We start from the raw sequence: 15,274 nt of genomic DNA, 5'->3' as shown, positions 1-15,274 counted from the left end.
TTTACTGTGTTGCATGGAAACTACAATTCGTTGCAGCATTTCTCTTTTATATATGCCGTTCGTGTCATGTGGTATATATAAAAGCTGATCTTGATCAATGATCACATCATCGTACCTTTCAATATGTTTTATTTAATTTGTGAAGTCCGATCCATTTTATACGCCAGAACAACGAATTTGTTGTTCGATATTTAGCAACTAGCTAGGCAGGCATGCATACTAGCTATTGCGTACATATATATACATATATATATATATGTTATGTATATATGTATGTATGTATGTATATTCTTCTACATGCATTGATCGATCGTCATGATCCTTCGTGTGGTAAATATTTGGCGTTATATATACATTAATTGTAACGATGAAACCCTAGAGGGAGAGGAAGGGTCAAAGCCCTAGCAGTGGAAGAGTTTGGAAGGTCCAAAGGAAAAGTTCCGAAATATACAATTTTCACTTGGTCAATAATAATCCACTCATTACAAGTAAAATGGAAAAGTAAAGTATTAATACTATGTACAAATAAACACTAGTTTACATGACACGTGTATTAAGATATAAAGTGTATATATATATATATGTATATATGAGACTTCCTTCAAGATGGAGAGTAGATGGAATGTACTTCCCATTTTGGTGATTAAATTTTGAAACTGTTGATGACCTAGAGGTTTGATAAGTTGATGATGAAAAGCCAAATGAAAAGTCTTGATCACACCAGCTTGAATTTTGTCATGGATGAAGTGGTAGTCCAATTCAATGTACTTTATCCTTTCATGGAAGAATAGATTGGCAGCAATGTGCAAAACAGCCTACCTATCACAGAATAATTGAGCACGGTTAGGATGTGACATACCAAAGTCAGAAAGTAATGTAAGAAACTAGATAATTTCACAAGTAGTGGATGCTATCGAACGATATTCAACTTTTGTTGAAGAACGAGAAACAGTGGATTGTTTCTTGGTCTTTCAAAAAACCACACAATAACCACTTGTAGAACAACAGTTGTCAGGGCAAGAAGCCCAATCTCAATCAGCAAAAGTTTTAAAGGACAATGAGTTAGTAGCTGGAAAGAAGAGACCATGACGAGGAGTACTCTTAATGTATTGCAAAATTCTATAAGCTGTTGTGAGATGAGGCTGCCTAGGTTGAGCCATATACTAACTAAGGCGATCCAGAGAATATGACAGATCTGGTCGTGTCAATGTAAGGTAAAGAAGTCTGCCAACTGGTCTACGATAGAAAGTAGGATTAGGGAGTAAAACTCCTTCATTACCTAATTTGGTATTTTGCTCCATTGGAAAAGAAGCTGGTTTAGAAAGAAGGAAACCAACATCTTGAAGAATTTCTAAAAAATATTTACGCTGACATACAGAGATGCTTGCAGGAGATCTAGCCACTTCTAAACTAAGAAAATATTTGAGCTGACCAAGATCCTTAAGCTTGAACTTATCATCAAGCAATGACTTCAAGTGCTCTACAGAATTCACATCATTACTAGTTATAAGAATATCATCAACATAAACAAGAAGTGCAATGAAAGAGGAACTCGTAGTTTTGGTGAAAATAGAATAATTAGGTTTGGATTGCGCAAAGCCCAAGTCAAGAATCGAAGTTGAGAACTTAGAAAACCACTGTCTAGAAATTTGTTTCAGACCATAGAGAGATTTGTTGAGTTTACAAACTGTGGACACCCATTTAACATTAAAGCATTACTAACATCAAGTTGGATAAGATGCCAACCCTTGACAGCAGCAATAGCTAGTATTGTTCTAACAGTAGCCATGTTAGCTACTAGAGAAAAAGTCTCAGAATAGTCCAGACCTTCTTTTTGGGTATAACCCTTACCAACCAGCCTTACCTTGTAATGTTTTATGGAACCATTAGCACGATACTTAATTTTGTAGACTCATTTGCAGCCTATGAATTTTTTATCAGGAGATAGAGAAGTAACAGTCCATCTATTATTATTTTTCAAGGCTTTAATCTCAGTAGTCATAGCATTTTTCCAATGAGAATGCTTAATTGCTTGATGATAGAACTCAGGTTCAGTATCAATAGTGATTGACAAGGTAAAAGATTTATGAGCAGAAGAAAGACAAGCACAAGCAAGGAAGTGTGAAATATCATATTTGATGTGTGTTAAAGGAGAGGAAGAAGAACAACCTGGTAGAGGATTTGATGAAGAGTGAGTAGATGAAGAAGAATTACAACGAGAATTCTACAAGTAACTATGGACTCTTCTGATTCTGGTGGATCTTCGAGGAGTGTGAGGAATTATTGGAGAGGTGGCAGGTTGAGGATCAATATGAGAAAAAGGAAGAGAAATTGAATGTTCTAATGATGGTGGATCATTAGAAGAGTTACTAGAATGATTCACTATTGAAGGCATAGGAAATGAATCTAATGTTGAAGATGTACAAGGAAAATGAAGACTTGTAGAAGGGAAAGAAGAAAAATTTTTGGAAACAAAAGGGAAAACATGTTCATGAAAAAGAACATGTCTAGAAACATAACATTGACTTGTGTTGAGATCAAGAAGTTTATATCCTTTGATTCCACAAGGATAACCAAGAAAGAGACAAGTAGAAGCTTTATGATCAAATTTGGTTCTAGATCTTTGTAGAGTTGAGATAAAATATAAGCAATCAAATGTCCTTAAATGATCATATGAAGGGGAAGATTTAAACAGAATTTCAAAATGAGATTTATGGTTTAAGATTGGAGTAGGTAACCTATTAATAATGTAGGTGGCTGTTAAAATGGCATCACCCAAAAAATGAATAGGTAAGTGAGATTGAAACATTAAGGTTCGGTTTACATTATGTGTTGATGATTTCTCTCCACAACATAATTTTGTGGTGGATTTTGAACACAGCTGTGTTGTTGTAAAATGCCTTTGGAATTAAAAAATGGAGAAAGAGAAAATTATGTACCATGATCAGTGCGGAATGTCTTTATCTTAAGACTAAATTGAGTTTTGATCATTTTAAAGAAAATTTTAATGATTAGTGACACTTCAGACTTATGTTTAAGAAGATAGACCTATGGGGCAAGAGATTAATCATCAACAACAGTAAAAAAAAAAATATATGTAACCTTCAACAGTAAGGACATAATATAGTCTCCAAACATCACAATGTACAAAATCAAATGGAGCATCAGATAGATGAGTAGTACGAGGGAAGGACAATTTTTTTGTTTAGTTAATGGACAAATCATACATGGATCATTTGAAACATGTAGATTGGGAACAAATTTATTCACAAACAACATCATTGAATTAGAAGGATGACCAAGTCTATTATGCCAAAGTTCAAACAATGAGTACTTGGATGATGTAGAACAAGTATGTATAGGCATGATATTAAGAGAGCTGGCACTGTATGAGACAAGTAAAAAAGTAGGTTTAGAAAAGGAAAAAAAAGCATGGTTGCTACAATATATAAAGGCCTCATTGCTGTCTACCCACTCCAACCAGCTTCCAATGAGTCAGGTCCTAAATGAAACAAAAGTAAGAAAGCAAAAATAGCAAGTGAGTGACTAAGTAAGTTTGCTAATAGAGATTATTTTGAATATGAAGGAAGGAACACAAAGAACATCATTTAAAATAGAGAATACCCTCAAGCATGTCCCTCCCCACATAACAGCCCCCCAATAATAGCCCTCCACGTAAGACATCCACTTTACCTATCCTACACCCACCCAACAGAAGATCAAAAGCTCAAAAAGCAAATCCATTCGTCTTCACGGGTCTTCCACCTCTCAGTCCCGTCTACCCAGTGATTTCCTTTATAGCAGACCCATTCGTCTTCCTTCATCTTCTTTCGATTTCCTTCGTCTTCCACACTTTGTTCCATCCCTCTTCGTCTTCCACCCTGAGCTTACCCAGCGAATGTCATGCCGCGACAGATTGGTTTAAAGAGACCCATCGACGGATTGGTTTGAGGAGCCCCATCGACAGACTGGTTTGAGGAGCCCTCATCGACGTATTGATTCGGCGTATTGATTTCGCGACCCTCATTGACGGACTGATTTCGCGACCCCCATATTTTGCAAGTATGATTTTCTCATCAGATCTATGATTTTTGGGGTTTTTTGCCATTAACTTCATCCCGATTAGTTCCGAAATTATTAACTTTATTCTATATGGGTGATGAATTTTAAGTTTAGCAATGCTTGTTTTGATTATGGCACCATGTTAAACCAGTGATGGCTCTAAGCTTGGCGGTGACTGAGCTTGCCACGACGACAACTCTGGAACGAACTGCAATGGAGGAAAGTGATGGCTCATGGCGATGGAGGAGAAGTTCGTTGCACGGGTCTTAGATGCAAAGGTGCACGACGAGTGAAAAGTGAAAGTGAAATTAGAGGGAAAGTGAAAGGCAAGGAGTGTAATCAGATGGAACAGGGTGTATTTTGCTTTTAATGAAATAGCCTACGTGTCTTGCTGTGATTAGAGGTTGTTTATCCCCTAAGACCAGCCCATCTATTCCAAAGAGGAACTACTTCAAATAAGATGTTCAGAGACTCGAATAGGGCCAATATGTGTGACAAATACAGACTGGCCATTGGGAAGCTTAACAGAGGAATTTATAGTATTGGTACTAGAGGTAAAACAATCAATGGAAGGAACCATATGATCTGTGACTCCCGTGTCAGAATCCAACAGTTTGAATCAAATGAATTAGATGTTGTGGAAGAAAAAACATAATGATTAACTTTGTGAGAGAGCATACTAAAAAAAGAGTTTGAAGTTACTGTGCATTAACAACATGAGAAGACTCATCAGAATTGTTTGGAAGATGAAGCAGGGATAATAACTATTGATACAGAGCCTCAGTCAAAGAGAAATGAGAAACAACCGAGGAATGGTTGTCATTTAGAGCAACCTGATTGACCACAAATTGTTACTTAGGCTTTAGTTTGTAGCTAGATGAAAATCCATGCAGCTTATAACATTTTTCAATCACATGACTACTGATTCCACAATATTTACACATTGGTCTTTCCTTCTTGGAGAATGATTAAACAGATCTAGCAACATCACTCTTAGATACTAAAACATGTGAATCAACATTTTGAAGAGGAACAACAGAGATTTCTCGTTGTTGTTCTTCTTGTAAAACAAGTGAAAACACTTTATTGAGAGGAGACAAAGGCTCCATAAGCAAGATCTGAGCATGAGCAGAAGCAAAAGATTCATTCAATCCCATTAAAAACTGTAAAACATGCTCCTGTTGTACATAATAGGTCAACGTACGTACTGCTCTACAAGAACAAGCAGGAATAGGTTTGTAATTTGCTAGCTCATCCCAAAGAGCTTTTAGGTGAGTCAAATAAGTGCTCACAGAAAGCTGCTCTTGAGATAGAGCAGAGATGGATTTCTATAACTGGAAAATACAATGACCCCTTTTTTTTGGCAAAAATGTTTATTAAGATTCAACCAAGTCTCATGCGCAGTAGTTATGTACAAAATACTAACAAATATATAAGGAGAAGTAGAGTTTAAAAGCCAAGATATCACTATATTATTGCATCAAAGCCACGGGGAGAGAAGTGGATCGGCCGAATCTAAGGGTTTAAGGATGTATGGCCATCAAATATATGTCTATAGAGTAATTACAATTCAGACTTGCTCATTAAAAAATTAAATACAAATGTTGATTAAGAAAATCATGTAAATGATGAATTTGAACGGGGTGAATTTTTTTAGAGAGAGAGAACCACGTACAAATTAAGCCGTATGGAGAAGTACTGGGTCCTACAATAATAATAATAAAAAAAAGTTATTAGTATTTTAATTTTTTTATAATTATAATGTGTCCGGCAACAATTATATATTACCAATTTGTAGGTAGCAAAATTCAAACAGAAATGCGGCATAAACATCCTAATTCTACATGAATCCAGCGATGAGAAGAACGGTTCGAGTCCAATTCAAAGGAGATTCTTCAATCTGTATTGACATTTCATGCACAACAAGGATTAAAGAATTACAAAAGATGCAAGCCAAGATTCTTCAATGTATATATACTCGATTGCATGCAGTAACCATAGAGTCCTATCAATTAAGGTTTTATGTACTATACATGAATGTTACCACATATCACATGCAGGAAGAGGTTGTCAAAATTAATGCCTAGCAGCTATATGATTTTGTCTTCTTTTTCCATTTTGTATTATTTTTAGTTTTTTAATATAGCTCAATATATAAAAATCCTTAATTTACAACGCAAACTTCCACAATATTCCAAAAACTTGCATCCCACATCTAGGTTATAAGATTTCGATGACTTGTACGTTACTTGTTACTAGGAGTGAAAATCGATAGTTATGGACTGAAAATCGAAATCAAACCAACAACTTTAAACATGTTTAAAATCGGCCAAAACCGACCGGTTAAGAGAGAGAAAATTGGCGACGTCGGTCTCGGTGTGAATCCTATCAGTTCGTCAGTATCCTGTCGGTGGCGCGATGAGAGAGAGAATGGAGAGAATGTTGTGATTAGAGAGAAAATGATGCCGCACTGTCGCGTTCACATCGCTATGAGATAGAAATATGGGAGGTGCAATGTGTGTGTGTGTGTGAGAGAGAGAGAGACGCATTGCTGCTGTTTGAGACTCAAAGAGGAGTGAGAAAGTGAAGAGAGAAATGATATTATGAGAAGAAGAGGGAGGGGAGGGGCTAGGGGTATTTAAACCCTAATATCAAATAATGGCGTCGTTTCATTTTATTTTTTTTTTAAACGGTACGTATAAAACGAAGTCGTTTTACTTAAAATAAATATATAAAATATATATTATATCGACTGGTTCCAGGATCGAACAGGCGAATTCCTACCGCCTGTTGACCTGTTCTCCAACAATTTCGGCCGATTCCTGACTCCAGTGGCCAGTTCCCGACAATGACGGTAAGTTCCCCTTAGTGACGGCCAGTTCGATTGGTTCCTGTACCCCCCTACTTGTTACTTATTTTTTTACTGTTTGGCAACTTGTCTTCTAATATTTGTCGGATCAAATTTTCTTCTGGTTGATTGATCCACCAGTTCTTGTGATAAATTACATGCATGGATATTCATGAAAACTCTTGACATTTATGGAAATCAAGAAATATTTTTGCTATCTTGCCAGTACTATTGAGAGGTTTACTTTCACAAAATAAAAATACACGACCATAAAGGTTAATTGGGTTCCTGATCCAACATATATAACGAATTAGGACGCCACGCAATGCTAATTAACTTTGATATCTTTTTATTCTTAAAAGTTTGTATTTATATCATTTTTAAAACTAATCTATAATATTTTTGTATGAGATCGAAATTCTATTGGAAAGCTTTACACAATACAAATTCATTTACTCAATATGTAATTTGTCATTTTTATCCTTCTATTTTAATGCTTAAATATGTATGTATTTAAATATAAGAAAAAAAATTACAAATAATTTATTTATTAGGTAAATGTGTGTGAATGTGTGTGGTATAAGACTTTCACATAGTATTTCCATTTTCGTATATATGTTTCAAAAACTCATTTTTATGACCAATTATTATTGATCTAATGGGCTATTCTTGGCCCATCGGGCCGATGAGTCCAATGGAGCATGAACGGCAAAGGTGTTTCGGCGTGAGTTAAGTTTAGGTCCAAACTCTTCTCTCTCTGTATTTTTTTTTTTTTTCCTAAGCCCAAACGCTTCTCTTTATTTTGCATTTACAATACCTTTCCAAATTTCAAATTATTGCCACTAGGACCCATTAAACTATAATCAAGATACAATCGTACGTTAACGTTGTGCCATATGTACGTCTTGTTTTTCATGAACCATAACGATAATATTAATATCTCAACCTGCATGTGCAAATTGTCAAGATCTGATGGTTTATGATGCTAATTATCATTGTCAATTTGGATAATTTAGGTTGCAAATTAAAAAAAAGAATATCGATAATTCGCAGGTTGCCTTTCTTGAAAAACATATATTATAACAAGTTTAATCTCAACAACTCTCTCTCTCTCTCTCTCTCTCTCTCTCTCTCTCTCTCTATATATATATATATATATACTCTTCATCTTAATTAATTTTGTTATTACGTACGTGTTAAATGATTCTATATGTCAATTATATAAAATAATAATCACTTAAAATATAAAATTAATGGAGATGATAATATATATATATTTATTTTGTTTTTTTTGCAAAGTTCAATATATAAATAATGGAGATGCATGGTAATTTGTCGGAGGTGGTGTAACATTCTAATACGTCTCACTTAGCATAAGGGACACGTACGTACGCGCGGTGAAGAATTTTGGTCCAAGATCTGGGTCCTGATCTACCTGCCCCCTTAAATTGGGCACTTCTGCCAAAACCCAATCCAACCAACCATTTCACTATTGTCTGTATTCATACCTATAATTTCTACAAATGAATCTGACAAAAAAGAAAAATATAAATAAATTATAAAATAAACAAACAAATTAAATAATTAATAAACTTCCTGCATGCAGTAGTACTGCTTTATATCCTGTGACCTTATCTTGATCATTTATTGTTCTTTATGGTGTTTTCCACCCAACAGCCAACGTCTATCATGCATCTCCACTACGTTCCAAGTCTAATGCATCCATGCATACCGTTTCTCTAGCTAGCTCTTGTGAAGCTTCTTGAACACGGACATGGACATGTTATAATAATGCCTTCGAATACCGACATCAAAACCCTTCCCTCTCTCTCTTATTAGTTTATCTGATGATTAATATCGAATATTAAAGCTTTAAATGCAGTACTATGAATTTTAATTCTCTAATATATATATAATTTAAACTTTTGAGATAGATGATATTATATATATATATATATAATTAGATTCGTCATTTTCGTGATCAGTTGAAATTAGTGAGATAATTAATTAAAGTAATTAATTAGTTGACCTAGACCATGAATAATAACATGAATTCCGCCTTAATTTTATGATCATTCACAATAATGAGGATTATATGATCCAATGATGAAAGAAGATCAGAGGGAGATCATGATGCATGCGGATAGGAAATGATTGAATGAATGTGTCAGAGAAGAAATATATATACAATGAACTTGGAGCTTATTGGGAGTGCCAAATAGGCAAATACATACATGTTTTAAAATATTTTAGGAAAAGGGTGTCTCCACCTTCTAAAATTAATCATAGCTAGCTAGCCTGTTTGGGTATGTTGGGACCTTAGTGGGAAATCCCACATGGTCCTTTTGCTAGCTAGATAGATGCGGTTTGACCAAGTATATATATATACTTATATATTTTATTCTTCTCTTATAATATAATATATATAATATGCAGCTTGAGAAAAATATTGGCTAAGAAAATTAATGGCTGTGTTGAGAGGCATGCATGCATGATCCTTGAGACATGAACACTTATGTTAGCCGATCCTGCCTTGGAGGCAACCTAGCTACCTCACCCACCTTCTCATCATTTCAGCAACGAAAAAAAAATATTAATTATATATGTTATTAATATTCACCTTAAATTTTGTTATATTAGTTTCTATCATGCATATAATTTAAATTGCTTTATATCATGTCAACTACTCAGAGGGGATATATATATATATATATATATTTATATAGATAGATCGTCACAATTTTAGGGTACGCACGTATATACTGACTAATTTCGAAGTATCACGTACGTATAACGGAGTATGATCTGGCTTAATTTGAAGCCCCCGCGAGTCTATTGTCTTCGTCAATTTTCAACAATTGTGTGTGTGTATTGTGAGTGGATTTCAGCAAGTATATGTTCGGGTGTGTGTTATATGCATGTATGTATGTCTTCAATTCAAAAATTGTAAAACTGGCCTGTAGAAATAATATGCATAGTAATGGACAGGAATCATCATCAGCTAGAGCTATTTGCCGCGCGCCTGCTGAGCTAATTGATAACATACATATATATATATATATATATATATATATATATATATATATATGCAGCATGGTGGGTCGATTACTAATACTATATAATTTTTATTCACATGTTTGGATCATCAGCTGTATATATATAATAAGCTAATTAGGCGCTAAATTTGAACACCCAAAATGAAAGAGGCCAGGTATACCTGCCTATATAAAATTATTCCTCGTTATATATATATATATAGAAATACAGATCAGAGAGCGAGAGTATATAAATTAAGCTCTCGTTTGTTTTCACAAAATTTTTCAATTCATTTCATCTCATCTCATCTAATTATTACAATTTTCACAAATCCCCACATGATAAAATAAAATAAACAATTCAACCTTTACAAATCAAAAAATAAAAATAATATTAAAAAAATATATTCTAACAATATTTTATTCAACTTTTAATTTTAATCTTAACTCATCTCATCACATCTACGAAAACAATAATTAACGAGGCCTAATACATAGATGTTTGTTTCTCTTTATTAGAAAAGAAGTTGTTACCATACGATAAAGTACTTAACACAATAACAAGATATTAATGATGGAGTAATTCACAGCATGCACTGCGCATATTATTATATAGAGATGCATGCATGCATCAGATCATAAGTCAGAGTAATTTACATGCATTAATTTATATCAAACACTACTCTGTGTTGTAGAGATCTATATAAATACGTTATCTAGTGGTTGGGTTATTGATCACAAACTATATATATATATATATATATATATATATGGGTGATCTTAAGGTCATCTTCAGTCTTAGTTTTAGCATCATGATCAGAATTACCCTTAATTTACACCATATGAAAAGCAAATATTTGATTAATTATTAAGTTGCATTAAAAGGTCTATCTTTCTTTTTTCTATTCTCCCACCCTCTCCTTCACCGGCCCAATACTACACTTTCATGAAGAAGAAAAAAACACATTTCCCATATCATGGGAAAAGAGTTGCTCATTGAAATAGGCTAGAAGATCGATTAATTCTCATGGCCGATGACTAAATTATCGAAATCTATAAATCCATTATCATATGTTTTCTTAATTAGGCATATCTTATACTCTAAGATCGATATATATACACTACCCTTTAAGATCTTAAATATAGTCATTAATTCCTATTCATAGTACAGCGTGTAATTGCATGATGTGGAATAATATATATTAATGTATATGCAGGTTCATGATATGTCAGTCACCCACTTAAATGGTAATCACTTGGATATGTCACATAACAGATTTGACATAGGAAACTGATCAAATATAGAATAAAGAACATGAACAAGCTGCTACGGATTATAATATTTTAATCCTAGCTAGCTTGTCATTAATTTGGCCAAGTATGATCCTGCATGCGTGCAGTACTTTACTGTCCTCAAGAAATTGCGCGCCTAGGAAACAAAAGTGTCCTCAAGAAATTAAAGGCTGCGAGATTGATTGATCAACAACTTACCATACATTAATGAAAAGAGAACTTGCTCTTTGATACACTAATACGTACGAATAATAGTAGCTAGGAAGAACTGAACAGTATTTCCTTTACAAGCCCATGGGACCCAGCACCATTTGAGCAGGCTGGCAAGCTTTCACCAAACTAGAGTAATTCGCATTGCTCACACTACTCGTGATCATTCCTGGGAAACCACCACCCTGCAGTGTCCTGTTCGCCCCGGCTTGTTCCAAAGTTTGCACTTGTTTCTTCAAGAACTTCACGTAATGTATAGCTTCATCTAACATGGAAGCCGTATCCATTTTCGTCCCTCCTGGAACTAGTCTCTGCAGAATCCTTATCCTCTCGCTTATCCGTTCCCTCCTGTGCCTCGCTGCCACGCTCTGTGGATCTTTAGAGATCTTCACGTTCCTGCGCTTAGGCGGCTTCACCGATTCTGGGTCTATATGAATCGGTTGCATCGCTGCTATCCGAAAAATCATCTCTCTCATTGCTGCCATGGACGAGTTCTTCTTCTCACTTGAATTCCTGAGCGATAATGCATCAACGGAAGCATTCCTGAATCTCTCTGACACAACATGGGCTTGAAGAGGTGGTGTATTCAAGGGCTCTTGATCGATATTGGGATTCCCAATGAATGGTAGGGAGGAAGGTTGAATATTTATCAGCGTGGGTGGAGCTAAATTATTAATTGGGGCGCTGTGGAATACGGGTGGTATGGTGGCAATGCTGCAGCTGGTGCTTCCACTGGAGAATTCGATTCCAGATGGGTACGTGGAAGCATTATAGAAAGAGTCACAGAACTCGGGAAGCCTTTCTTCCATTTGCATCATCATTGTCATCACCTCCATGTGATCCCCTGTGGATGACTTTAGCATGTCAACATCCATGGTTTCTCCCACTCCCTTTTGTGCACCCCAAGAGAAGAGAGAGAGGAAATAGAGGTATGGGGGAAGACAGAGATAGAGAGAGAGGAAGTGCAGGAGACGTAGGGTTTTATCAGTTATATACAGAGATAAGGAGCTGCAGGGAAACAATAAAATAGTGATAGAAAGTAGTGTAAGATTATCTCTGGAACCGACCACCAATTTAGCAGGCTCCCCTGTAAGTGGAAGGGCTTTATATAGCAAGTTGTGATCAAATATCAATATTATATCTTTGGAAACATTTGGAAAAATCTAAAACTCATTGATGAATGAATTTATGATCTCTGATAAGGACCGCCCATCAATGTGGGGCTACCTCTTATTGTTGTCTCAACCATCTAATCCAAAGGTCAAAGCTGCATGCATTGGATAGGATATCAACGGCCGATCGATTTTGAATTGGGCCCACAAATATATATATATATATATATATAAATATAATATATTGGAGTTTCAGATCGAAGGATTGATTGAATAAAGATGCATGAACCACTTCGATCCCTTCAAAGCGATTATATCTTTTGACTGAAAGTTAATTCATATTCGCTAGCTTTTGCCTTAAAAATTTTACTTTCTGATAAAAAGATCGACCCTGTAACCCCACAGTCACATGACATTTGTCAGACCCACCGCCGACGCTACCTACTATGTGAGGAAACCGGTGCTCCTGCCGGCCGGTGAGATATTCTGGTGTGTCAGTGCATGTATGGCAATATGTTTATATAGATCATGTGTGTGTGTGAATAATGAAATGTGTTGTTAAATAATCTCAAGGGATGAATAATTATGGTCTTAAAGCGAGTATTATAAACAAGACGTTCTGATTCAAGACTTTGCACTCATTTCTTGAGATCATAATGATCTCGAAATTAGAAGGGATTTTATTTTTTTACATATGCCAAAATTAAAGAAAAAAAAAAAGATATTTACAGTGTAAAATACATAAATATCACGTAATTTTAAAAAAATGAATAAATTCAAAATTTACGTAATAAAAGATTAATCTTTTAATATTGGATTCCACTTTTTCTTCTTTCAAAAGGGTTACTTCACACGACTGTATATTGGTAGCGTTGCTCAAAATAAAAAGAAGTGGGTTGTCCGGGGACGACGTACGTACTATACAGCAAATATTATTCCGGCATTGGTTACGTCCTGACGATGATGATCGATGCACGACTATTTGATGACACTGCTCCATTGGCACGCTTCTCGAGGTGGATCACGAAGAGCTGGCGGTGATGCCGATTGCCGACCCCTCTCCAAATATAAAAGTACTACTGTTGACTTCAGCCACTCATTTTGCACTGCAAAGATTTCTTGCATACTAAGGGTTAAACAACGTTTGCAATATTTGTGAACCAGCTTTTGAGTCTTCGTGAAAGCGTACCAGTGCTATCACTTTGAAGTGATTAAGGCTAATCAATGTGAAGCAAATAAAACAGTAGTCACGTGAACGGATAAGTGTCTATTTAGAGTCCTTTTGCCCATTTCAAGTCAAACACTACTAATTCTTTATTTGTAAATTAGAATCAACATAGTAGCCAATCCTTTCACAATATAATATCAGTTTTCCCTGAACTTAAGCTTACTGCAACTCATGCTCTGCTGTAACAGCTAGCTGCTAAGTTTTTTTTTTTTTTTTTCAAAAAATAAATACTATGCTAGGTTTTGTATCATGGCCAACTGCGACAAGTACATTTTGAAGTCCACATGGATGGACTGAACATTTAAGTTTCAAAAACTTGCAAGTGTTTTAATAAAATAATATATATCTTCTGAACATGAACATAATTAATTTTACCCTCTGCTCAGTGACCCCATATGAAAATGAAAAATATTACTTAATGTATAGAATCATATGTATAATAAACCAGGAAGCACAGGTCAGAGCTAGATAGGGTTGAGATAATTGCAAAGCTGATCAGAGAGTACTGGTCCCATGATCAGTTCTTTTATATTATATATATATATATATATATATGACTCTCTCATACTTTACATACATCATGACATTCATCAACGATCTTCACTACTCCAATGGTGAGTTTTTCTAATTTTTACCTAAATTGCAGAAACCAACAGCGACATCAGAAATCCAACCCTTTTGGATTGTCTGGCAGTTTTCATTTTGCCATTAATTCCTTATCTATATCGAAAAACTTGCTTTGGTTTGCATGATGCATGTATCATCAGATCAGCCAAAGGACCTTTACGCAATGCATGCAAAAAAGAGGGAAGATTGATGGTTACTCAAGCGGAGTCTAAAAAACTTAACTCTAGGCCGGAACACTAACATATAATATAGCAGCTGGTGCTCATTAAATTTAACTCTTCAAGTGCATGTAAGGGTTGGACGTGGGCGAGCTTTCAACAAAACCAAAGCTCCAGATCAAATTAATTCTCGCAGCAACACGGGATAGATATTTAAAGTTTTACACGTCCATGCACCCTGCATCTTCTTTTTTTAATCGTCAGGAGAAGAGAAAGCAAGCATTTATACAGAAACGCGCGTTGTTCTTGTCTAGGTTCATACAAGTCACTGTAGTGAATACATGTCGAGGTATATATAAATATTATCATGATCCATATTCGCAATTCTCGATGCATCTAATTGTCATGTCGACTAAGGGATTGAACAAAGTTAATTGAGATAAGGTCAGTTGGCGTTTTGTTTTTGAGATTTGCAGTAATGATAAAGGCAGAGCTAAAACTTTGATGTTGTGGCCAGTCGGCCAACTAAATAGCTATGGAAGGAATCTATGACATGAATAAGAACAACCAAATTAAAGACGGGACCACAACAGTATGAAGTTTAATGCGCCAATCGATCTGAAGCCATGATTGAGACGTCGTCTATCGCGGCCCCTGTAAGACTATCTAGTTGTCATCGTCCATCTTTAATAAAAGTCGTT

The 15,274-nt window shown here is 35.3% G+C and overlaps 1 protein-coding gene across 1 annotated transcript; it reads right to left on the bottom strand.

The window, feature by feature from the left end:
* Window positions 1-11,402: 11,402 nt before the first annotated feature.
* Window positions 11,403-12,521, bottom strand: LOC108985771 (transcription factor HEC2-like). The gene has a single exon (XM_018958193.2). The coding sequence runs from the start codon at window positions 12,321-12,323 to the stop codon at window positions 11,523-11,525; it is 801 nt and encodes a 266-aa protein (XP_018813738.1). The 5' UTR covers window positions 12,324-12,521; the 3' UTR covers window positions 11,403-11,522.
* Between the last annotated feature and the right edge of the window lie 2,753 nt (window positions 12,522-15,274).

Source organism: Juglans regia, chromosome 12, assembly GCF_001411555.2.
Source record: "Juglans regia cultivar Chandler chromosome 12, Walnut 2.0, whole genome shotgun sequence".
In the NCBI taxonomy this organism is placed as follows: Eukaryota; Viridiplantae; Streptophyta; class Magnoliopsida; order Fagales; family Juglandaceae; genus Juglans; species Juglans regia.
The sequence above is the reverse complement of the archived record's forward strand: the minus strand, read 5'-3'. Positions and strand labels throughout refer to the sequence as shown.

Bases quoted from the DNA above. Each gene is read 5' to 3' on its own strand.
- LOC108985771 (XM_018958193.2), bottom strand. From the start codon at position 12,323: ATGGATGTTGACATGCTAAAGTCATCCACAGGGGATCACATGGAGGTG.